The 14140-nt window shown below is 30.8% G+C and overlaps 1 protein-coding gene across 1 annotated transcript; it reads left to right on the forward strand.

Moving 5' to 3' along the window:
• The first annotated feature begins 9943 nt into the window (after positions 1–9943).
• On the forward strand, positions 9944–12862 carry LOC21389918 (expansin-A1). Its single transcript, XM_010095299.2, has 3 exons — positions 9944–10320; positions 11095–11407; positions 12358–12862. Exons 1-3 carry the CDS (start codon positions 10170–10172, stop codon positions 12662–12664), a joined length of 771 nt encoding a protein of 256 aa, XP_010093601.2. The 5' UTR covers positions 9944–10169; the 3' UTR covers positions 12665–12862.
• The last annotated feature ends 1278 nt before the right edge of the window (positions 12863–14140 follow it).

Raw genomic sequence — 14140 nt, forward strand, 5'->3', positions numbered from 1 at the left:
CTAAGAGAGATTGATTCCTTTAAATGTCTCTCTGACTGTGGTCTGTTTTAAAGAGTTGCACCGTATTCAAAAGGACAAATAGTAAATTGTACCATAAAAGCTAGTGTTCTAAAGCCATGACAAGTTATATAAGCTATTACTATATAGTTGATATTGCCAAAGCTAGCTTCCCAACATACGCACAAAATATGCAGAAATGGGTAAAACTTCTACCTCCACGCAAGCATGAGAATCATGGTTCCTGGATTTTTTTTTTTAAATATTCAAAACATTTTTTTTTTTTAAATTTTTGAAAAGAGAAGAAAAGAGAAGACCAAAGTCTACTAAGGAAGGAAATCATATGCTTTTTTTTCAATAAAACATGGTTAAAGGCCAAAAAGAGTAATGCTGCTTTAGAAATTCCCATATAGAAGTAATCAGAATAAAGATCAATCAGAATTCCAAAACTTATATCCTCTATAGTGTTACATACGATTAGCAGAAAATTATAAAGGGTTTGTTCATTTGTATTTTTTTGAGTTAGAATGATTTGAATTCAGATTTTAATTTGACTTAATGTGTATTTGAGTATGGTTTCTCAAATTTGAGTTTGTGTTTTGATGTGCACATTTTGAGTTATTGTTTGAATTGAAAATCTATTTAAGTTTGTGTTTGAGTGAGTCAAAACTTGAATTTGTATTTGAATAGTATTTTAATAAAAACTCAATAGTGACAGAAAATTTTAATAGGGTATATAAGTGAGATTTTATTCGTTTTTTCATTGTGAATGCATAAAAAAAAATATCTCAATTGGAATTAAAATAAAAAAATTTATGAGATTTTATAGTTTTAAAGTTTTGAAAGTTATAAAACGTACCTGATAACGTTCAATTCAACCAATAATCATTGAGCATTTCATCCATGCACTTTCATTTAATCTGATATCTGTCAATTCAGTTAGAAACTTGTATCAGCTTGTTTAAAGGTACAAAACAATACAAGGTGTAATACTGGTCAGTTTGACTACAGTTTGAGCACCAGAATGTAGATCTATTAATAGCATACTATTCCTAAATTGCTAACGATCACATCATACATAGTTGCGTGTATCAAAATTACCTCAGGAAAGTTGGCAAGTTTCGCTGGGTTTGGCCTGCCCATAACAAAAGTAAAAGCTTTTTTCCCCCACTGTTGTTATCAGCTTTTTCATCTGATTAATCATGTGAAGACAAAATCAATCATGCCTTTTCTCCCTCTACTGTTTCGGCAACATCACCACTTGCAATCCGCTGAGCAAGTCCCTCGGCTATTGCTGTTTTTCCAACACCAGCCTTATTTTATAGTAGAGAATATAAAAGGAATAAAAAAAAGGGAGATAAAAAAGAATATACACGGATTTGTGTGTGTTAAAAATGTTGTAATGAGTTGGAGACAAAATTAAGTGTTGATGTGAAAGTTTACACTACTTTGTTATAAATGTTTCACCATTTTAATATTATGGACTGGAGATGCTTTTACAACTCCTCGACTCTTTGTCATTACTTCTATAACGACCATGCTATCACTCATATGTATGTGAATTAATAATTAATGAAATCTAAGAAAAAATAAATAACATATAAAATTCATCATACTACGAAGTTTATGTACTTATTAACATTCTATATACAATGTACTTGCATTAATTTTTGAATTTTATGTACATGTGTATAATATTAATTATATACATGTTAACTTTTGAAATTCTACATGTAAACATATTAATTTGGACTACATCTACTATTTCTTTTTTTATTTATAACTCATACATCTTATCTTGGCTAAAAGAATAATACATATACTAAGATGGCACAATTTATTAAAATATAAAACTCTTCTCAAATTAATAAATATTTACTTATTGATAAATTAATAATCTATATAAAATAATATATTTTTTTAGTTTGAGTGATATTATTTTACAGAAATTTTACTGCATACTTATTAACCATTACACCAAAAGCAACAGATGGCATATATATTCTGGACATGGATCATCACACCAAAGCAATAGATGGGTTACTCAAAAAATCATCTGAGCGAAAATAACAAAAATTTCTAAAGAAAAATTTAATAGTGTACCTTTTCAAGGCTTTTCACGTTAGTCATTTCTATTCTTTTAAAAAAAAAAGTAGGGCATAAATTTTTAAAAAGTAATAATTTTTTTAAATGGAGTGCGCAATAAATATTTTTTAAAAATATCATTGTCCTTAATCAAGACTAATTTTATTAATAAGTAATTAAGTAATAGGCGTGTGAAGAGTATAATAGAAGTGTTAATAGACGCAATCTTTTAAGGTTTTGAGCCCATTTGGTTCATGGATTAAAATCATGTAATTAGAACCATTTTTTATTTACGTGTGTTTTTTATAAGAGAAAATATTGTAGCGAACTATGAATTATGATTCGAATCAGAGAACGAATCCTTCAACTAAACGAGCTCATGTTTAAAATAAAGAGTACATTTAAAGGAGAGAAACTATAGGAGAAAAATAGTAAAAGGGGGGAAAAAAAAAACTTCATCGGTAAAATTCGAATAGAGAGCCATTGGACTCCGCCCCGGATGGGGGAGGCATACCTAAATAATCCTAAGGAAGCAAGGCATCTTGCTTTCTAGGGCCGGCAATATGGGTCACGACATGACGACACGACTCGAAAACGACACGAATTTTGCGGGTTAGGGTTGAGAAAAAAGAGGTTCGGGTCAGAATTGGGTCGACCTGAAATTGACACGAAAAATACAGCTCAATTTCGGGTTGGACCCGCCTAACCCAAACACGACACGAAACTCGTAAAAAACTAAAAAATACATATATTTTTCATTTCATATTTTAAATTTTATTATGAACTTGTGATAATTATACTCAAAATCTTATACTATTATTTGCTTAATTTCAATGGATGTTATTGTAATTTAGTGTGTTATGAATTTTAAGTTATTTCTAATATGTAAAAAACTAAATAAAAGTATACAATTTTCGTGTCAATTTCGGGTTCACGGGACAATTTCGTGTCACGGGTCATTTTCGGATCGTGTCGTGTCAGCTCGTAAAGTGGTCGTGTCGTGTTCGTGTTGCGGTTTTTAAAAAATTTCGTGTCACGGGTCGTGTTCGGGTTGACTGAAAATTTTAAAAAAACGATCAAAACACGATACGTGACACGAATTGCCACCCCTATTGCTTTCGTAGTCTATCTCTCACGAAGTGAATTACATATATACCCTTTGGGTATGTAAGGTTGAAATTATCATTGGAAATCGAGTTCTTGCCTGAAAAGGCGAACAATCTTAGCACGTTAATGCTAAGAATGATGTTTAACACTGTTTATAATGCTAAGAGAATTGGACAATATAAAGGAAGGAGAAGACAGAAACTCAATTAAGGAACATAAAAAGGAAAGAGCCAGTTTTTCTTTCATTTTGGTATAAAATAAAGAAAAATGATAGAAATTGTCTATAAATTTATTTTACTATAGTACCCATATCCAAACTTGAGGTGTAATATTTAAAGGTAAAATAATCATTTCATACCCATATTGGTTGTGCTACATTTCCTTCTCAATTTTTCTTAAAAGTTGAAAAGATTAAAAAATAGTGGACTCCATAAATTTTCTATTTCTTTACTTTCTAATTTCTTCTCTAATAAATAGTTTAAAGTTAGGAAATATCTTTAGTTTAGAGGCCGTAAGTCTAACAAATATAACATTTTTTTAGCAGTTTATATAAACACTCATTTTATCTAAATATAATTTTTCTTAAATGTAAACATATAATTTACCATCTTGTTACATGTCACTTATCTAATACTACACAAAGAAGAAAATTACAATCTCATATAAAAAATTTTAAACATGTCGTATAATAAAACCGTTGAATTTAAAACCCTACTCTCAATTCTTACGTGGATATTTAGTTGATAGATTCAGAATCATTCTCAATTTATGTGTGTTTTTTGTAAGAGAAACACTGTAACAAACCACGAATTATGCTCCGAATTATGACACGAATCCATTAACCAAACGCACTCTTATTTCCTTCCACTTTTCCAACCTATCGAACCTAACATGTCATTGCTTTTCATGCTTTTTACAAAATCTACTTTTCGAAACACTTCAATTAGGCTAGTACATGTCCAGACAAGTTTGCAATCTTTTGCATATAAAGGTGTAGTACAAATTGAGCCACCAGTAATTAATAATAAAGTTTTCTTTAATATTTCATGTTCAAAAGCCATGTGGAGAAATCTTGATCATTGTATTGAAATTTAAAAAATTATCATTTAATATAAACCCTTGGATTAAAAGTTGAAGTACATAAATCATTCAGCCTCATTTTCCCTTCTTATAAATCTTATAGATTCTGGCCAAGCACCATTCAAAATAATAATAATAATATATAAATAAAAGAAAAATTCAACCAAGCAACGACAACTTTTTTCTTGAACTTATATGTGACAGACTTAAACTCTAAACTTTATGACGTAGTCAGATATAGAAATTACCGCAACGCTATAGCGAAATCACAACTCATGTAGAGTAGCATTTCAAGCATTTTAAGGCAAGTTATGAAAACAAATCATGTAGGAGAAGTAGAAACTATCCTGCGAGGGCCGTGTTAGATTGTCACATATGGTGTTAGAATACTGTTTGATTAATTGAGTTATGGATTAATTACATTTAGTTGCTCAGGTAGAATAAAATGCAAAAAGTAAAGAGGCACACAACATAGTATCGCAATTAAGTGCACACACCTATATCTGTAGGATCACGTCCAGACAGTAAACATTTCACTATGTTCTAAAGAATTACATACATCAACGGACTTATTCACTCCGGATTCTCTCCTAGATAATGACGCTGTTGTGACGAATCTCCACAATGATTGTTTAACGTGCACTACATATCTTTTATTTGCTCGGTGAACTCCCTTCAACTGACAGAGTGCTTCCTCCCAAAAGTAAGAAATCCTTCTCTCAAAAAAGGATGAACACTTCAATACTATGGATATTTTCTATTAAATCCGTGCCAAATAAGTGAGCAGTCTAAAGCTGTTTATTTAGAACTTGTACTCCACAACAACCTCAGGTAACTTCATCAATATCAAATAATTATCTCTTATTTAACCAACCAGTACACTATCCGGATATTTTCATCAATTATCCCTCGTTCAACTTTTAAATAAAATTAATTCATAATTTGCTGCACTTCATACTTATCCAAGATATAAACTCAAGTATTGCTTTGTACAGCAAGTAGACAAAATTATGGCAAAGAGATGTTCCAAATCTATTTCAAATTTTCAATTCCTTCCATCCGACTTTTGCAGCACTAACTTTAATCTTCATATATAATTAAAACTCGATATCAATCCAAACAAGTCACCACATCAAGATAACTTTGCAACTATAAATCGGATTATACTCCATATTTATCTAAATCCGAACAAGTCTCACATGCGCATCTCAATCAAATTCAAATGCCCAACAATATATATCCATCCGGATTTTGTATTTGGCTTGCACTCTACGATTATGTTCTTATCTCGATATTCTACTAATTATCCTTCACAGCTTGTAGATAAAGCCTCCAAGTATATATCGGAATCTTCACATATTCTTGAAATTCAAATAAAATCTTCGATTCAAATTCACCATAAAAACTGCACAAATGGCCGGGTCTCATAATTGAATCCCAATCCGGATTTCTTATCTTCTCAAAGGTTATTTCTCAAAATTCACATCTCTACAAGATTTGCACACAATCCGATTCAAAGTCTTGTTCAAATACTCCACGATATCTGTAGCAACTCACCACCTGCACAAGAGCCGAGTACACACTCTGGTCCAAATTTAAACTTGCTCCACGTAAGTTGCACTAAATCCGATCCAAACCAACATAAAATTTGCACAAAATCGGATCCATTGATGCCACCAAATAAGAATTTCCGGATCTGTATTGAATCTTTTATAAGCTGTTTTTGAATTTTTACAACAAAGACAGTTGCCAAAACTGCCAGCTAATAAAAATACTTAGCAGGTCCTATAAGGGGGGAGAGAGAGAGAGAGAGAGAGAGAGAGAGAGAGAGAGAGGGTCATCACTTCGTCCACTGATATATAGGTAGATGACAAAATGTGAAAGGTCGTGACATGATTTACAATGGTAAATTTAAATGGGCATATAATGGTTTAAAAACAATAGCTGTTATATACACGTATTCTCTGTAACGTTTTTTTTTTTTTTTTTTTTTTTTTTTTTTTTTTTTTTTTTTCTTTTCTTCCAAATGTCTTGAAGGTTTTGTTCGGGGTTTTCAGTTCTATTTGTTTCCGCAGAAAGAAAAAAAAAAAAAAAAAAAAAAAAAAAAAAAAAAAAAAAAACAACGATCCGTGATAGATAAGGAAATAATAAAAAGGAAAAAAAAGGGGGAAAAAACAACTGATGATCAGTTTCTCAAAAAGCGATAGCGAAGCTTATGAACAAGTGGAAAAGGTATGCAACTGAAAACACTTCCAAGTTGCTTTCCACGATAAGCTTTCATGCTACGTGGCATTACCTCCTACGCTTCCCTCATGCGTACTAAATTTGATGATCAGCTTTCTTTTATATATATATATATATTTAGAATTAGAAGCAGCAAAAGTTTGGAACCATCATGTGCTTGTTAAAGTTTGGTTAAATTATCATATTTTTTTATTTAATAGAGTTGTACTATTATTAGTGATGCGATCTAAAGATTCACAAATGTATGTTATTGATTGATATTTCTTTTTCATTTCTTACAATAGAATTCTCCCTCATAATAATAAAACAAAATCCTCACTACTTTTTTTCTCCACAAAAAGAACTTCTCTTTAATTATTTTTTTAATTTCTCTGTCTCTCTCTCTCTATATATATATATATATATATATATATTTGTATCCAATATTTTAAGTAATTGGTTCAATCGTGCAAGTGCATCATGATTAAAGAAAAAACATAAATTGATCGATCAAAAGAAAGGGCTCAAATTTATAAAGAATTCCTTCTGCTCTTATAACCTTATGAAGAGACATTATATAATATTATCGATGAGGTAATTATCTATTTAGATTAGATAATATTTGGATAAGCTACGGACTACATGTATAATTTAAGTAACAAATTATTCATATATACAAATATATGATGATGTTATATTTTTATAGTCTAATTAAATATAAAAATTTGTAATGTTATTATAACGTGATAAGAATTTAATTTTTTTTTATTATTAAAAAAATTTAGTGAATTATTTATTTATTATAATTATCGGATTAATGTTATCTTACCGTTAAAATAACAATATTATTATTTTGAGTCATAAAGTATCACAAAGAATTAGAAAGTGGAATTGAAATTGCAGGAGATAACAGGAAAAGCTGTAACTATACATTGTATAGATGTACAATGTATTGCCAATAATTTGGGAAATCAAGTGGATGAATTGGAGAGGAAAAAAAATCAAGCTGATGGGCTATCATGATAAAAAAAGATGATCAGGAAGCCCCTTGTTTTGTCAAATCATGGATTTCCAGGTACTAGCTAGTACCCAGCTTTGCCAATCTGAATGAGTTTTCATTTCATACTTTGAAGATACCAACCACAAATTATTAATTATTTGGCAGTAAATGAATGTGTATACGCAATAAATGTTGTTTTGAAGTCTTCTGGGTCTTTCTCACGTGGAATACTACTCGAAAGTCTTGAAGAGATAACCCTGCTAATTATATAACATGTATGTAAATAAAAACATACACACACACACATCATTCGCCACATCACCCATATGCTCTCTGCAGCCTATAACCGATATCATTGAATGGAACGTCGGCTGTTTATTTATGGGGAAAAATAAAATTTAAATTTTTAATAATTAAGGAAATTTTCACGTAAGATTTGACGAAATAAACTACCGATAGCTCGATAAATGTTACATAATTTATAATAATAATTATTTATTCTGCATATATGTTTTTTTTTAATTTTTTAATTTTTATTTAGACCTAATAATTAAAAACAGACGCTAATTATACAAGGTGTTGTAGAAGGACCAGCTTTTAATAAAAGATTGGTTCGAAATGGCAAACTAAAAAGTTGCGTTTTAAAACACGTGAAAAAAAGCATTTAAGTAGGAGTGTACAATCGGTCTATTGCCTCAGTTGGACTTGGAATTATGCATGCTTTCACACTACACAGATCTAGCTATGCTACGTGTACAATACGAAGCAATCCGGGGAACGATCTGATCAAACGTATTAATTGCTCCTTGCTATTGCGCGTCAAACTATGTGTCCAAAGATATGTATGCATTATATGGGTTGTATTTGTCACGTACTATATGTTAACCCACTAGTAAAATTTATCAAAGAATTAATTTGATGAGTGTTCCATATATATATATATATATATATATATGTGCATGATGACATCACCAACTCATAGGCATTTTGCTGAATTATCACTAAATGTGTATGTAGGTTGTAAGGAGAAAAAAGGTTATAGGAACAAATGTTCGATATATATACCCAAATAGTTTTGAAGAAACATTGAACTGTTGGGTAAACAGATTCAAAATATGATGGCTTAAACTTTTTGATTTGAAATAAAAAGTTCAAAAAAAAAATGTTTCAAATTTTGGTTCAAAGCACGCGAAAAGAAAGGAGGGTATAATCTCATATTTATAAGATTTTTTTGGTTCAAAATATCAAATCAATAGTTTGAATTGAAACTTAAAAATCTTTACCATACACTTATTTGAACTAGAGAGTGGTTAAAACCAGTTAAACTATTTTATAAATTAAAGGGTTTATTTCACAAATAGTCTTTCAGGTTCATTTTTAATTCTATTTTGATTCCTGACTTTTTTAAATGTCTCATAATTAGTCATTAAGGTTGTATTATGTTTCTGTTTTAGTCTTTTTATTAACTTTGTGTTAAATATTTAAAAAATCTGCAGAATTTAAGGATTAAAATTGAAAACATATAAAATTTAGAGACTAAAACAATATAAGAAAATAAAAGTTAGTTTCCACATATAGTCTCAAAATTTCAGTTGTTTTCAATTTAGTTTATAATTTGCAAAGATTCTATTAAGTATTAACAACTAATTAATGGAAAGATTGAACTGAAACAATCTTAAAGACCAACTGTGAGACGTTAAAAAAGTCAAAAATATAAAATGAAATTGAGTGTAAACCTCTAAGACTACGTGTGAGATTAACCCTAAATTAATTAAACACGTAAGTAATATTTGGATCTCTCGGGAACTGAGTTGTTCACATATTATTTAAGCTCTATATGACAACGAACAAAAACTAGTCAATTGTTTGGGGATAATTTGTTGATATAAAAGTCTGTTTAGTTCGTTAATTTGAGTTGATATGTGATTTTATGTGAGAATTTTTTATTATAATAAAAAAATTATATGTAATTATTTCTGAGATTTTTTTACTATAATAAAACTCAAATCGGTGAAATGAAAGAGATTTAAATTTTACAAGACTGAGAAGAAAGAAAAAAAAAAAAGAAGGAAAACCAGAAAGTTTAAGGTAATTAAAAGGGCCGTTGCCCACTTGTGGCAGCGACAGTTAATTTCAGACATTCAGAGAGGCAGAGCAAAACCACTTTTGGGGTGCCGAACCCTATATCCTACAAATTATACTACTACAGTTATACACGTACACAAGAAAGAAAGAACAAAGACACAAAACCACGTGGTTTAAGGAAAGTGCCTTTTGTTTTGTGAGTAACACAAAACCCCACTTGACTTGGCGGTTTCAGCTCCTCACACCTCAAAACAATGTCAGTTGCAGCTTATTACGTTTCCAAGCACTACTGTTTTCCCATTTTAGTAAAAAAAAAAAAAAAAAAAAAAAAAAAAAAAAAGGTTTTCCCCATTAAAAAAAAAAAAAAAAAAAAAAAAAAAAAAAAAGAACTAGTGTTTTCCCAATTTTGCCCACCCCCACCCCCTATTTATCCCTCACCTCACCCTTCTCCATTTCCACACAAAAAATTTTCCACCGTTTTTCACTCTCTCTCAAGAAAGGTTTCTTTTATTTCCTCTACAATATTTCAGTCTAAATTAAAGTACCCACTTAAGGATTTTTTAGATTTCTTGAGCAAATATACATTTATTCTATGTACGACGCAAAAATGGCGGCAAATCTTGTGGTATTCATCATGGCCATAGGATTTCCCTCCATGGGCTTGTTTGCTCATGGATATGGTGAGGGTTGGTCGGACGCTCATGCCACTTTCTATGGAGGAGGAGATGCCTCTGGCACAATGGGTAAGTACTTAGACCAATACAATTGAATATGTGAGAGATTTTTCCGTACATATCTAGTGTAAAATATATATTTTTACCTTATTAAGATTCATATAAGTTTTAAATTTTATATGATGCACATTTTAACACATACGTACTAACAGCACATGTTATCATAATACACAATGCGTGTGGCAATTATAAGTTCCGGTAGTCTTTTGTCTTTATTACTTTTAAAGTATAAAATAATTATTGGTTCATTTTTTTAAAATTTTTAGGATAGATTGATAAACTAACATGATATTAAATTAAAATTTTTAGGATAAATTGATAAACTAACATGATATCAGAATAAGAGGTTTTAAGTTTAAATTCTTGTAATTATACTTTTTATCATTATTTAAATTGTCATCATATGTTGAGTCTTTAATATATTTCGGGCTTATTATTAAATATTTTTCGTGGTGGGTTTTCCAATTAATTGACCCACACCATTATCCATCGTCCAATCTAATTAATTTACCTATACCATTACCTATTATCCAACCCACATGTGAAGAGAAATATTAAAATATAAAATTTTTGTTAACTGACCTCCTAACCGCTTAAGCTTTTTAAATAGATTGATAAACTAATAATTACATTAACCTTCGTGAGATAGTACTTATGGTCCCACACTTTGGTCGTGTTATAGTTCACGAAGATCTGATCAAAATCGTATCAAAATTAAACAGAACGTAAATAGTTAAAAAAAAAAAACAAAGAAATCTAATTGGTGTGATCGGAATTTTACAGGCGGGGCATGCGGGTACGGAAACTTGTACAGCCAAGGGTACGGGACGAACACGGCGGCGCTGAGCACGGCGCTGTTCAACAACGGGATGAGCTGCGGAGCGTGCTTTGAGATAAAGTGCGTGAGTGATCCAAAGTGGTGCCTGCCGGGGTCCGTTGTGGTGACGGCAACCAACTTTTGCCCCCCAAACAACGCCCTCCCCAACAACGCCGGCGGGTGGTGCAATCCTCCCCAGCAGCATTTTGATCTCTCTCAGCCAGTCTTCCAGCAGATTGCTCAGTACCGAGCTGGGATTGTCCCTATCTCTTACAGAAGGTATATATATGTGTTTATATATTTATATGTGTGTGTATATATTTTATATATATATATATATATATATATATTCACGCGCGCGTTAAACTGTTTGCATGTTTGCCTTTCTTAACGTGGAAGGCCTGGCGTCTTTTTTATTTTATTTTATTTTTATTTTAAGGGCCAAAATTCTTTTACTTTTGAGAAAAATACGGAGAAATAACAATGCTAAGAATATTAATTCTAATCTCAATATCTGTAGTAATTTTAGAGTTGTTATTCTCTTAATCGAAGGTGTTTAACTCAGAAATTCATATAAAAGTTGAGATTAGGAGACTACCTCGTCGATCTCTTTAGTTTAGTTTTTATTTTTTTTTATTTTTTTATGCTATATTATCTTGGTTTAAGTTAAAATCTAAATTGATGAAGTGAGGGTAAAGATAAAACGACGGTAGAAACCTTATAAGTAAGGCATAAATATTTATCCTAGTGATGTACTTCTTTAGATTTTCTTTAAGAATACTTGAGAATTCATCCCGTGAGATAATGTACGGGCGGTTCTACATACTCTTTTTACTTTTCAACCTCTCTTCTAACTATGCATCCCACGTAATTTTTAAATAATTATGTTCACAAACGTGCTAGTACTTTGGAAATAATTATATGCACAACTAATCACAATCACGTGATACGTATGGGTCCCGTAAGTATGTTTTTTTGAAAAGTATTATTAGGCAACTCATCATTAACAAAAGAGAAGAACATTACAAGCAAAACCCATCGTCGTCACCAACAACAACATTCTTTTATTAATTTGTATTTATCCATTTTACCAATTTGCTTTCTCGATAAGAAAGCGGCCAGATTCTTCTTCTCTTTTTTTATTTTTTATTTTTTATTATGTTGCATGTTTTGTTTTCTTATCCTTTTTTTTTCCGTCATAATAAAATATACTTTTTTTTGTTATGTAGGGTCCCATGCCGAAAAAGAGGTGGCATAAGATTCACAATCAACGGCCATTCATACTTCAATCTGGTGCTGATCACCAACGTTGGAGGAGCTGGTGATGTGCATACCGTTTCAATCAAAGGGTCCAGAACTGGCTGGCAACCAATGTCAAGAAACTGGGGGCAAAATTGGCAAAGCAACTCTTACCTAAATGGACAAAGCCTCTCATTTAAGGTCACCACTAGTGATGGAAGAACTATTGTCTCTAACAATGTTGTCCCTGCTGGGTGGTCCTTTGGCCAAACCTTTACTGGCCAACAATTCCCTTGAACAAAGTAATTAATTAATAAATAAACCCCACAAAAAATTCAACCAAAAAAACATAAAAAAAAAGAAAGAAAATTACCCAGTTAATAATTGAATTGGGATTTAGTTTTGGAGAGTATTGGGTGTTGTGTAAGAGTCACTTTGGTAGTTTTAGTTTTTATTAGGGTCAAAATTATAATGAGAAGGGCTTATTTTAATATTGCCCCAGCTAGCTAGTCATATATATATATATATATATATATATATATATATTATATACTCTTTTTTTTTTTTTTTTTCCTTTTTCTCTTTCCGGGTTATTTAATTTTGATATTAATTCTTAGGGGTTTCATTATTATTATGTATTCCTTTATGAGAAACAAGCTTCTTATATATGGAGAACTGTACTTGTCAGCTTTTGTCACATGGCTCTTTGTTATGTGGTTAATTTATTAGGGCATTGTAAGGCTGTAAGACTGTGTTGAATAAAACTTGTATCAGTGTTGTGTTTTATGAAAGTGGGACTCTTATATCTTTCTCATTCTCTCCCTTAAACAAGAAATTAAAACAACCTTTTTTTTTTTTTTTTTGTATGGGAATATTTTTCTTTTCTATAACTGTATGGTACAAAACTAAGTACTGTTCGACCTGGCTAGATCTAATTTTTACTTTGTAAACTAACGAGTACTTTTGGCTTTGAGAAGAAAATCAAATTTTGCTTACATGTTGCGCACAACAGAAATGATGAACACTTTTCTGGACTAATTACACGTCTACGTCTAGCTTGTGAAATGGAAATCTAGAAGAAATCCCTTTCTAGAGCATCAAGATTTATGTTATTGTTTAAATATTAAGATTTTGTCTTTATTTTTCTTTTGATATATAAATTTATGAGGATATAAAAATTGTAAAAGAATGGCACAAAACTGAATAGATGGGTTATGGGGCACACACACTAACTTTGCCAAGGGAAGAAGTATCTGTTTTAGCTGAGAGAAGCAAGTTTTGAATTAATCATTTCAGAGCTTTTTGAAAGGCAAATAGGGAGGAATGGTCCTCTGGTGGGATGAGCGTAAAGATTGAGGTTCTTTTTTAAACGTTAGAAAATTTTACCCACATTTTTTCTCCCTATATATATTAACTTGGCAAAATCTGAAGAGCGTGGCAAAATTGAAAAAGAAAGTTACGGCGGCATACTTCCCTTCTTTTTTTTTTTTTTTTTTTGCTTTTGGATGTTTGTTCGAGAAATTTAGTAATATGCCATCAAAATTAACAGTTTTACATTTGTGCAATCTTTATTGATTTTAAAATAAAAGGGAGATAGAAATACATATTTGATAAGGTGATTTGTAAATTATTTGAAGTATAATTTAATATTTTAGACTTTCAACAATATTAAAAACTCAAAAATACCTCTTAATTATCTCTCTCCTTCCACCCTCTAATTAGGTCCACCATAGCTGACGCCTGTGATTAGTCATATTACATTTAGATGTATGA

This window comes from Morus notabilis, unplaced genomic scaffold (genome assembly GCF_000414095.1).
Source record: "Morus notabilis unplaced genomic scaffold, ASM41409v2 Scaffold1147, whole genome shotgun sequence".
In the NCBI taxonomy this organism is placed as follows: domain Eukaryota; kingdom Viridiplantae; phylum Streptophyta; class Magnoliopsida; order Rosales; family Moraceae; genus Morus; species Morus notabilis.

Coding starts and splice junctions, on each gene's coding strand:
- LOC21389918 (XM_010095299.2), top strand. CDS start 10,170: ATGTACGACGCAAAAATGGCGGCAAATCTTGTGGTATTCATCATGGCC. Junction 10,321..11,094: donor AGATGCCTCTGGCACAATGG/GTAAGTACTTAG, acceptor GGAATTTTACAG/GCGGGGCATGCGGGTACGGA. Junction 11,408..12,357: donor GTCCCTATCTCTTACAGAAG/GTATATATATGT, acceptor TTTGTTATGTAG/GGTCCCATGCCGAAAAAGAG.